General features: G+C 37.3%; 1 protein-coding gene across 11 annotated transcripts in view; it reads right to left on the reverse strand.

Annotated features, from left to right (window-relative positions):
- Positions 1–12,085, reverse strand: part of WWOX (WW domain containing oxidoreductase) — a 478,837-nt gene that overhangs the window by 310,016 nt on the left and 156,736 nt on the right. Inside the window, exon 9 of one of the 11 annotated variants that reach the window (XM_040075526.2) lies at positions 10,370–11,471. The exons of the other annotated variants lie outside the window; for them this stretch is intronic. Coding sequence (XP_039931460.1) covers positions 11,382–11,471 — 90 coding nt within the window. The 3' untranslated portion in view covers positions 10,370–11,381. Of the gene's footprint in view, positions 1–10,369; positions 11,472–12,085 lie in introns of those variants that run through there. 11 annotated transcript variants of the gene reach the window in all.

Here is a 12,085-nt window from a genome sequence, read left to right on the forward strand (position 1 = left end):
AAATGCTATCTCATATAATGGAATGAAAAATAGGATTATTGACATTATTTCCATCACCACCTTTTTTCCCATGTTTCAGTAACATGTCATGATAACATATGCTTGATTTAGAAAGCAGAAAAATTTTGCATAATTTATTTCTTTATTATGCATTGTAGTCAATAATAACAATGTCATATTTTTTTCTCTTGACTCTTCATTGCAATAAAAATCTATGATACTAAGATACTGCTAGATTTGGCTTCATTATAATGCTGTCAGAAAACATTATGAAAACATCTCCAAATGTCTCCCCTCTTATTTAATAACTCTAATGTTTAATGTTTCCAAGCTTGTCAAATTATAAACACAAATGTGTTAAGTTACACCATTACTCTGAAATGCTACTAAGAAATCTTGCTTGAAAATAATATCTACAACTTAGCAAAACAACTGGCTCCATGCCAGTCCAAGAAATCACATGCACTGGCACAAGAGCATTTGGTGATGCCATCAAAATTCACTTTCTAAAATTCAGCATCCCATAGGTAATGTGTCAAGAAGATAAAGGACAAATCAAGATGTCTTTGCAATATACATAACTAAAAAACAGGAAGGTCAAACAATTTTTTACAGATTTAAGAAACATAACAAAGATGAGCACTCCTTAAACGTGAAAAGCCCAAGCATGGAGTGTGGAGGTTTAGTTAGATGGCCAGTCCTGACACAAGTTCAACCTTTCAAAAAGAATCAGCTCAGAAAGTTCAATAGGATATCAAACAAAAAGAAGCATCCCAGGGAAGAAATAGATCACAATTATCTAGTTTTCCACATCCTAAGTTCTCTTGGATACAAGCAGGGACTTGTTGGCCTATTTATGAACCTTCTATAACTCTGAAGATAAATGTTGGACCTGAGGTTCATTAAGCAGCTTTGAACTGCTCTTAGCAACACTCAGAGAACTTAAGTAAATACCACCATAATTTTATCATGGGAAAACTGACTTGACCAAGGTCACAGGGAATATCTGTGAATTTAGCCTTCAGCTAACCTCAGATATCTAAAGTAGATGGGTATTTTAAACCCAATAACAACAGTTTTCACAGCAGATACAATTCATTGTGACTGAACTTAAACACGAGAAAAGTTTTTTCTACGGCTCAGATTAACACAATACATATTTAATCACAAAAACAAATCTTTGCTTGCTGAAATCTGCTCTTCTCTTTAGTGCAGTTTAGTTTCTTAGAGACATTTATCCTGCTCTCCCAGACGATGTGGCTTGCTGCTGATTCACTGACAGCTGCCCCCAACAAAAATGAAAATTCTTTTAAAAAGGTTGTAGAGCTTAGACAAACTTGATGATGACTGCACTAAACTGCCTGCAAATAAGGAATACTTGGGGAGAGGATAACTGGGAAAGAAGAATATTCTTTAAGTTCATTGATTTAGTGTAGGTGCAGCATCCTTATGAGAATGATCTAAAGATGCAGTTGAAGTGAACCTGTTATCGGTGTCACAAGAGGCAGCAACAAGATGCTGGATGTTAACACCTTTTTCAGTGATTTAGGTAGATAAACAGACAACTTTCTGAATTTCACAGAGTCACAGAGCAGCTGAGGTTGGAGGACACCTCGAGTTCATTCAGTCCACAGTGCTCAGAGCAGGATCACTGGAGCAGGTCACTCAGGACCATGTCCAGATTGGTTCTGAGCAACTCCAAGGACAGAGAATCCACAACCTGCCCAGACAAACTTCCAATGCTTTACCACCTTCAAAATAAAAAATTGGTCTCAATGTTGAAATGAAATTTCGGGTTTCATTTCTCATCTGTTTCTTCTTGTCCTATCATTAGACGAGAGTGAGAAGATCACTTCTGTCTTCGTTACTAACACCATTGTATATTTTACAGTTTAAATTTGCCCAAAAGAAACCTAAGCTCAAATCAAAGAGCTATATATATACATGGCCTAACATCTAAATAAAAGCAACTTATCCACACACAATTGTCCAATTTACTTAAGAGCAGTAGTCACCAATTCAAAATAAAAGTGAACTTCCCATGCATATTTGACATGAACTTGCTTCAGACCCTGAAGCCTGCATTCCAAAACACCCAGTGCTCAGTGTTACTGGGCTGGGGCAAACAGGAGAATGGTGTGTTCAGACTGTAAATACAAACACAAGAGCTGTAATTTCAGGTGCGGTCATTACAAACTGCACTCATTACCCACCAGCAGGTGAACTCTGCACTTTGTGCCTGGAATTCAAGTCCTTTCGGCTGCTTTTTTGGTTATTATTAAAGGTTTAAAATCCAAACAGAAAAGTTATTTTCCTTGTTTGAATGACTGAATATTTGAAGTGAATTCCGGCAATAATGGACTTCATAAAAATCTAAGTATAATTATAGAAATGTATTCACAACTACTTTGAAAGTTCTTATGATGATTGAGTGGAAGAAATATTTGCTGCACAGAAACCTCTGTGACTGGGTAAATTCATATAAATCACAACACAATTTACAGTAGGAAGTTGTTTGTCTAAATAGTAGAAAACAGTAACCTTTGTACAACTGGGGTTAAACTAATTCTGCCTTAATGAAAAGCAAAATTTACATACAGCTTTGTTACCACAATAAATAGGGGTCTCTGTGTCTTTCATAATCATTCCCATCATGCCTCCATAGCCTCATCTGCTTTCACTAAAACCCTGGTTAAAAGCACATTTTTCTTTTAACATCAGAGCGCGCACAGCAATTCAGCCATTAGGTCTGTTTCAGTGCATTAAGATCATGACTATAACAGACGTTTATACTTCAAATAATTTTTTGTTCCCAACAGCGTACACTGAGCCCAAACATTAGGCACTCAATTCAGTCAGAAACCTGACTGCTAAAACTCTACATACTGTTTCAGTTACAAGCCTGAACACAGAAACAAAAACTGATTATTTCTCTCTTTTAAAAATATATTTTTAGCTCCAACCATTCTCTCAGAAAAATAACATGGCATACACACACGTGTTTTCACAGTCAGTCACCCAGAACAGTCATAAATGGATTTCCAGGACCGAAGGCTCAATAGGATAATTTTTATCCATCTCTTCAATTAAAATTTGTTACTTATGGCGATGATGGTGACACAGTCTCTAGTTTGGGGTGTCTGGCACTTCCCATTTCAAGGCCACAGTACAGTTGCTCATAACTTCAGCAAGCTCTAATTGCTCTCACCGAGGTTTCCTGTTACAAATGTCCATGTGGGGCACAGCTTACGTGGGAAAGTTCAGCAAACGTGCTTTCATAATTTCCAAAAAGCCAACAAGGGAAAAATACATTATATTCAGAAGTTTCAAAAAAATTCCTTCAAGTGTTTTCTGGGAAACCTCCAAATCCCCAAGGCAGAGAAGGACCTCATAAGTCACCAGTTCCAGCATTGCAGGCACAGACCACATAGCTACTTCTAAGATGCAGTTTGCTGAAGTGACTGAATAGACAGGGTGGGAAAGGCAGGAGCTCACTCCCCCTACTCTAATATTAAATTCAGGAAATTAGAGCTGTGGCAAAAAAAAAAAAAAAAAAAAAAAAAAAAAAGGTAGAGTAAAAGAAAATTAGAAGAAAAAGTTTTATGGGTACAAAGAGTGAAACAAAATGTGTAGAAGATTGAAGTTGAAAGACGTAAACTTAGGATGAGAGACAAAAAGGAACTGAGAGAAGACAAGACAAAAGAAGAAAGGGTCAAACTGAATTTAGGAAAAAGAAATCAGCTTTTTGGGAAAAAGGAGTGAAACAGGAGAGGGAACGGCACTCAATTTAAAAAACTGAAAAGAATACACAATTCAGTTTCCACACGTTTCACAAATATTTGAAAGATCAATTTAAATATGCCACTAACAACACATTTGGCTTGTTGAGAAAGAAAGAGCAACCTCTTAGTATGGTTAAAGGTGATTAGTTAAGTTCAAAGGACAGTATCAGTACTTCAAAGAAAAGAATCCAACCACAGCTAATAACTCTAAGGTTTTCAATCCTTCCCTCCATCGTCCTACATCTACTGAATATTAAAATAATAAAACAAACCCTTAAATTTTAGAAACTACCAGGTTTAGATTTTTATGAAATCTTAGTTCAGTCCCTTGGTGTATGCAGATCAGTAGAAAATTTTTAATTACAAAGCAATACTTGACTACATCGTTTTCATCTCATAGTTTTCTGTATTAGCCCAGGTGTTTTTAGCTAATTATTCTACTAAACATATGTCATCATTTAATATCCTTATCCATGCCTACTATTCCAGTGGAAACACTAAGAGGATCATATTTAATGATTATGCTAATATTTCTATCACTTTCTTTTCAGCCTGCCATGCATTACACGAATCCATACATTCTGTAGCAAGAAACAGGTTTAATAATAAGGCCTCTTCAGTCAAACATCTTGGACTATCCCCAGATCTCTGCTGCTGCCAAGTGACTGATTTAAGAGATGGACAAAAGCAGGCACAAAAAATACAGATCCTATGATTAATGAATGATCCAAATTTCCCTGAACTGCACATCATGACTTAACATGAAATTCTGAAGAGATTAAAGGAAGGAATTACATTATCATGAATAATATAAAAAAGTGATATTCTGCTTAAAAGCTTTTGAGCGCAAATTGAACAAATACATTACCACAGCTTCCAAAGTTGCAGTCAGGTTGAATGCTACCCAGAATTTATTTTGAAATAAGCTTTATGTATCTCACATGTGAAGTACAAGTCTATTTGTGACCGGCACTAAAGCTATTAGCATGTAGATTTTAATTCTTTCTTTAATTATACAGAGCTTACACTGTGTGCATTGTCCTTCTTTTAATAATGGAAACTCCTCCAAAGCACATCTCAAGGCTGCAGGTATACAAGACACAGACAAAGATATATACATAGACACCTAAATCATTATTCTGTCCTTTATTATAATTTGAAAAAGTGTCTCCTTGTTACAGTGGCACAGTAATGTGGCTGTTGCATCTTATTTCTCAGTACTGAATTCATAAACAGGGGTTTGGAGGGCATTTAGTGTTTCATATCATTTCAATCATATCAGTTGAAAATTTGTATTGAAATTATTCAGGCAGTATGTAAAGCCCTTCTGTAAAAGATAGCTGTACATTAACTTACAATTAAATGATGGTTTTAATGAAATTATAGTGTGTGACAGGTTAACGGACTGATGCTGAGAGGCAAATGTCGAAATGAAGCCAAGACGTTTATTTTCAAACTGACAAATCTTAACTCAACCATAACATATAGTTCCATTAACATTATAGTTATTACACAAAATAGTTTGGTTGAAAAAGACCAAGCTGCCAGATCATCAGAGAAAGCCTAACCTCACCTGTCCCATGAAAGACAAACCAAACATCCTTTGTTTTAAACTCTGAGAAAGAACTACAGACTTAGAACCAACCAGTCAAAGGCCTGCTTTCTCCTGAACAACGTCTTCAATCTTTACTTTTATTTGCTCTTCTCAGTACTAAGGTCAAGCCAGCAGCCTCAGCTCCACTTAAACACATCAGAAACTGTTAATGGGGTCCTGAGTCCCAAACTCTGCTTATTTTTTCTCAACTTCTATGTCACAAAGTGGCACAAAACTGTTACCACTTGAGTGAGTGATTTCTCTCTTGGAGCAGCATCTCTGGATGGCATTAAAGACATCATTCCTACAGCTACCAGCCAGTAAATATTTTAGACTGCCAAGATACGATCTTGCTGCTATATACAATTTCACATCTAATACAGGAGTGAGATGCTTAAAAGAGCAAAACCCTTCCCTCTGAAAAAGTCCTTCTGCCCAAACTGTTTAACCACAGGCAACCCAGAAAGTGTGACTGAAGGACTGGCAGGCTATGCAGAGGTGAAACTGAGGATTTTTCCCTTGAAATGAGTAATGGCACGGAATTAAGATGATGCCTGATTTTTGGCATGGCCAGAAAAACAAAGAGCTGACAGAGGTGAGAAGAATTCTCCTGTAAGAGTTCTTCAGTAACTGGAAACACTCTGAACCACTGCAAGGAGAAAAGCTGCAAGTCTGCTTAAATATTCTATTCACCATCATCAAGGAAACAGCTCATGGAACCAGGCCTGGGACAGAGACCTTCCCTCCTCGTGAGGGGCTCGAATTCCCCGAGTGGCCCCTGACCAGAGGGGATGACTGCGCAGCAGATGGAATTGTGCTGCTGTGCCAGGAGCTACGGTGTCAGCTCAGCCCTGACCAGGAGCTTCTCACATCCCAGAAACCAGGCTGGCTCCAGGCTGCTGGGGCAGCAGGGAATGGGCACAGAGGTTTTACCCTGTCACCCCTTCAGGTGAGAAGGAAATTGCAGTGCTGGGGAGCCTGCACTGTGCTTCAAACCTGACGGTTGTTGCGGCCCAAAGAGGCTATTTGTGAACATCTAATCTGACCTGCTGCTTAACTCAGATCATAGATCTGCAGACAGCTACTCCTATCCACACTGCATTTTTTTCCCCTCTTTACATCTGAGTTTCTTTTTCCTGTTTTGCTTGTTTGCTTTTTAAGTACAAGGAAGCTTCAAATAGCCCAGCTGCCAGTTCACCATTTAAAAATACTTCGTTCTAAAATCAAAAGAAAATCTTGAAAGGAAGCAGCCCAAGCTTTTACCCTGTCGCCCATATCTTGTTAGCAAATCAGTGTCATACACTGGGTAAAAGTAATAGAGATTATATGATCCAAAGCACGCTTTAGGCATCCCAGTGTATGTAAGGCATTAAACACTAAAATACAATTTATTTTACAGATTACCTTGAAGTCATTTTCAGCCTAGTGCCACCTGAGCTCTAGGAGCTTCCTCCACCTGTAACAACTGCAGACACTCAGTACAGGCATCCAGAGGAGCATTTTCTGGGTTACTAATTGTCCATATATTGCTCCTAGGAATGTTTGTCTTTGTTCACTGAGCTGTTGATAAAGCCTGTGAATATTTTTACTGGATATGTAGATGAACCTACTCATTTAGCCAAGTCATGTCAGGAACATATGAGATATTTGATCAAAAAACAAAACACAAAACCATAGAAGCTGCATTAGATTTAATTGTTTTGCAGGAAAGAACTCTATGTATGTAGTGACCTTTTCTCTTTTTTTTTCCATTGAAGCAAGTATGTCATCAGCTGTCCCCAGCAATGAAGAAAATAAAGCAGTGCTAAGTGGTCAGGGAAGGAGCCAAGAAATCACATCCCCCAGTGCAAGGTTCTGGTGCTGCACAGTCCAGGAATTGGGCCACATTCAGCCTACTTTGCTTCACATACTGGACACTGAGGCATGTGAATCTTGCATGTGCTGAATTGTCTTTGGAAGATTAAAGAACCCTAGAAGAAGATAAAGCCTTTAAGGCACCTCCAGTTAAATTTCTAAAAATACATGGAATTAGTCATCACCACAGTTCCCATAGTGGGCTATGGGGTGGCACTACCAATGGGTGTTGCAGTAGAATACAAGAAAAATATCACATTTGTAGTTTATCCATAGCCTTTTCTAATGCTGACCCTTCTATGAGGGAGTCTGAAGACAAGTTCCATGTAATTGCCACATCAGTAATTACCGTTCTTTAGGTGCTGAATTCCCTTCCTTTTTTAACTTTAGCAAAGTATACCATCCTTCAACAAGCAGTCACAGATGGAACCACGAAATACCAGTGCAGCTCTCGGCTACAAGGCAGAACGTGCATGGCAGAACTGATGCATTCCTGACTGAAGGAGAGACATTTCCTTCATGTTCTTTCCAACTTCTCCCAACACTGCCCTTGCTCTAAACCCAGCATATCTGTTGAGGGAGTTCCTTCATCATTTACGAGTTAAGACAGGAGTCTGATTACCTCCACTGTGCTTCATCCCAGCCACGTGTTGTTTCATGAGACCAAGCAGAATGTGGCTTCGAAGAACAAAGTGAAACCACAAATATAATGGAGCATAATTCCAAAATGTACGAAGCATAATGATCCGTATAATGTTAAAATGTTGGTAATGTCTCTTGATATTTTTTCATCACATGCTAGCTGCTATTTCCTGAAAACCCTTTGAAGGATTAAATAAAAACATATGCTGTGAACACCCACTGTGTGCTGTAACAAATCAAAACTAACTTCTTAGGTTTGATGAAAGTTTCCACAGCGCTCAGTACTGTAAATTAATGTCACAGCGGTAAAACTGCTTTGGAAACAGTGAATGCCAGTTAGTTTCGTATTAGTAATATGAGAAGTCTCTGCAGCATTTAGAACTGAAACACAAGCATCTTCTACACCTAAATTTTGAGAAATACAGTCATAAAATGCTGTCAACAGCTGGGTTGACGGAAAAAGGCAGTAAGACAATTAACAAGTCTATATTTCCAAAATAAACATATCAGCCTCTGGTGTAAACAGGCAAAAGATGGACTATGAAAATAAACAGTATTTTCTCTGAAAATTACTAGTTCTGGAAGCAGTATTCAGTTAAAGGACTGTTTTTCAAAAGTAAGTGAAAAATATTTATTAAAACAATTTGGTGTGGTTTTACTATCAATATTTAATTTGTTTATGAGATTAATAGATGCTTGGCTTTCTACATGGCCAGGAGTTCCACAAGCAGATAGACCTTTTTGAGCATTTTCTTTTCCTTTTAACAGTTTTAAATCTTCATTTCCCAATTTCTTTTAGGGATAGAAATAAACATGAAACATTTCCAGTCAGTCATTCTAACACTTTTTTAAAAATCAGTCTGATGCCCCCAACCATCAGCTTCTTCCCAGATAAGCAATCCTACTGTTTTCAGACTTTCTTTGTAAATAATCTCTCCCTTTCCCTAAGCATTCTCCTGGTTCAGTATATTCCCTTTTCCTCTGCACTGTAAACCCATTCTTATTAAGCGCCGGCAAAAATTTATGATCATTTAAAAATGAAGTATCTAACATATCAGCAGGTAATATCTTTCTCTGCCTTAACAGAGCATCAAAGAGGCAGAAGACAAAGTGCCAGAGTCTCTGCCCACACCCATCCTCTCCTGGCCTACAACAAAGGCTGAAATGGCTTCAGACAAACACGGGACACTTTCTCATCCTCACCTGGTCAGACTCCGTGGTTCTGACCCTCAGCTCCTCCTTTCACAGCTGATTTCCTAACGCGATCCTATCCCTTGCCATTGTCGCCACTAACTATGCACAGGTACGGCTGCATTAATAGGGTAGGGGAATTATAATCTTCATTATCTGCAGCTTGAAAAATACATATTTTAAAGGTTTTAGGGTGGTTTAAGCAGCACTGAAGCAATGAATCAATAAATGAAAAGAGTAAACCAGAAGAAAATAATCAGAATAATGCCCAAATAGCATTATTTTTTTTTACCAAAGAAAAAATTAGAGCTAGGATTAGATAAACCTAAGAGTTTCTGAAAGCCTCAACCTTTATGTATAATGCTAGCTGACATGAACTACATTTGAATGAACAAATAAAAATCTGAAATGTCCAGGGTGGTATGTGGGGGCTTATGACAATTGAGATGAAGAATTACATCTTGCCATTCTCAGTGTCAAAGTTCAAGTCATGATGGAGTTTAGGGACGGAGGGATCATAAAAGAGGTCAAGGAACAACTCAAGATTTTTCATTTTCTATGACCAGTCTGACATTTCTGAGCCTTTTGGAGAGAGAAGGCTAAAAAGGTTTATTCATTAAAGAAATAAATGTGTGTTGCTTAAATACAATCCTTTGTATTTAAGTAATATTTAAGTTTTAGTCTTAACTTATTCCTCTAGTATTCTACTTTTTGTATATTATAAACTGGTTTTAACAACTCAATTTTTGGTAGGCACCATCTTCCTATTTTGAGGATCTGGGCACTACTATCTCAGTACAAAGCAGCTAGATAATTCTCAGGACATCAAAAAGTATTTTTGATTGCTTGAATTTATCACCCAGTTTATATCACAGAATATTTCATTTTCCTGCAAAAAAAGTCTTTGAAGTAATTAAATAAAAGAATATTACCTGCAATATTACCACTAGACAACAGAAAGATCCAAAGCACTCTTAAAAATATGTAAGCTTTTGTGTCCCTAATTTAATTTTTAATATTAGCTGTTAATTGGTTAATAAAAAGTACATAAATTGTTAGGAGCACCTTCTAATAAAGAAACCAAAAGGTAAGTTATGACTAACACACCACAACAATTTTCTGCAAGTGGTAAGTCATTTTTTCCTGTTCCCTTTCCCAATGGAACAAGAAAAATACACATTCTTCTGCATTCCATTCACTGACACACTGCTTATCTGATGAAGCACTGCTTTGGGTCATTTTCAGAGGTTGCTATTTAGATAGAAAGGAAGAAATAGTAATATGGGAAAAACATGACAAAACAACTTTTCAAGTGTACCTCTTAGGTACTATTCACTTCAAAATGAGCAGAAATAAATAATTCCAGACATACAGAATCTTATGGCATTAAGGGGTTTTTTTCCATTCTTGCAGATTGGAGAGTAACAAATAAAGAAACCTCTCTAAATTAGGGCTTTAAAAATGTGAGTCTACTATAAAGAAACAAGATTAACTTAATCCCCTAACAATCCAATTTATGACTAGTAAAGGGTTATGAAAAATTCCATCTAGATGTCAAATATAAGGAAACACAAAGTCTTTGGAGACACATAATGATAAACTGCAGATTGAGCAATAAGCTCAGTGAACAGAATGAACAGTTCAAGAGTTCAGAACATGTTCATTTCAAAGGTGTTCAGTTAAAGAGAAGGGCATGGTATAGACAAAGGCACAGAAAGGTCATCATTACAGTCATTTCATCTTCATTACAATGGTGCAGTCACAGCATTGGTGCACACACTTCAATTCACGCTTGCATGTCAATGCACTTCTTGGGAGATGAAACAAAAATATTTTTAACAGGTTAGTGAATCCTGGGAGCTCTAGGCTCAGGTTTGGTTCAGATTTGAAATGTAAATAGACATGAATTATCTGTATTTTCAATCCATTAAAAATTACAGTCTATCAAGGACGGTCACATTCTTCTTCAAACAAAAATAAAGCATGTCCTGAACATAGTGCTGCTACCCCTCACACTGCAGCAAGCAGTTGTTATCTCAAATGCAGCAGTCTATAAAGAGCAGAAGTAAACAGATGCTTAAAAGGTTTCAATAACAGAATGAACTCTGGCTTTTGAAATCAAGAATACCTGCTCCTGTCAAAAATTCAGGGGAAAAAAAATGGCAGGGTACATTCAATAAACCAAAATAAGGTTTTGGCTAGAGCAGGTAACTCTGCTCTCAAAAACAAGAATAATAATCAATTCAGAAAGCCAAAATCCTGATTATAAACCCTCAGACCTCATTCTGCACTGAGAACTACATCTGAATAAAATCCCTTTAGCTGCAAGGAATGGATTTCAGGTCTTCGTGGGAGGTGTCCAAACCAAGCACTGCCCCAGCCAAGCTTGTCTCTGTCAGGTGATTCAGCTGCAGCAGAGGAACAAAGACATTAAAACTTTTTCTGCTTTAGTATTTACACAGTGCTTTTCATTAATAAGTAACAGGGACTGGAAACCCTGGCTCTATCTTGTCTCTGATTTCTAATTCTGTAGAACAAAAATGGAATTTATTTTTTTTCCCCCACAAGATCATTAGGATGAATATAAACTGGAATATTTTAGATCATATATTTACCTACCTAAACTAAGCAATCTAAGACCCTCTTGTACTGATACATATAGATATACACATGCACACACACTGGAGAACACATTGACAAAATAAATTGCTGTATCTTAGACAGACTCTCAATTTTAGACGGCAGCATTGGGGCAGAAGAGTCATTAAAATCTGGCTCACAGCAACCCAAAATGTACTTTGCAGCTTTCAAGAGCAGTTACTGAACATTTCACAATTAAGCATAATTCCCACAGACTCTCATATCAATTATAGATGACCTGCTCTTTTCAAAATCCAAGCCAAATTTGGTATGAAAAAATCTTCTGTGTAGGAAATAGTGATTCTGCCAGATCGATGTCCAAACTAACTCACACACAAACGCCTCTAGGATGCCTCTTGGATGTTTATGCCAATCCTAAGAT

This window comes from Hirundo rustica, chromosome 11 (assembly GCF_015227805.2).
Source record: "Hirundo rustica isolate bHirRus1 chromosome 11, bHirRus1.pri.v3, whole genome shotgun sequence".
Lineage (NCBI taxonomy): Eukaryota > Metazoa > Chordata > Aves > Passeriformes > Hirundinidae > Hirundo > Hirundo rustica.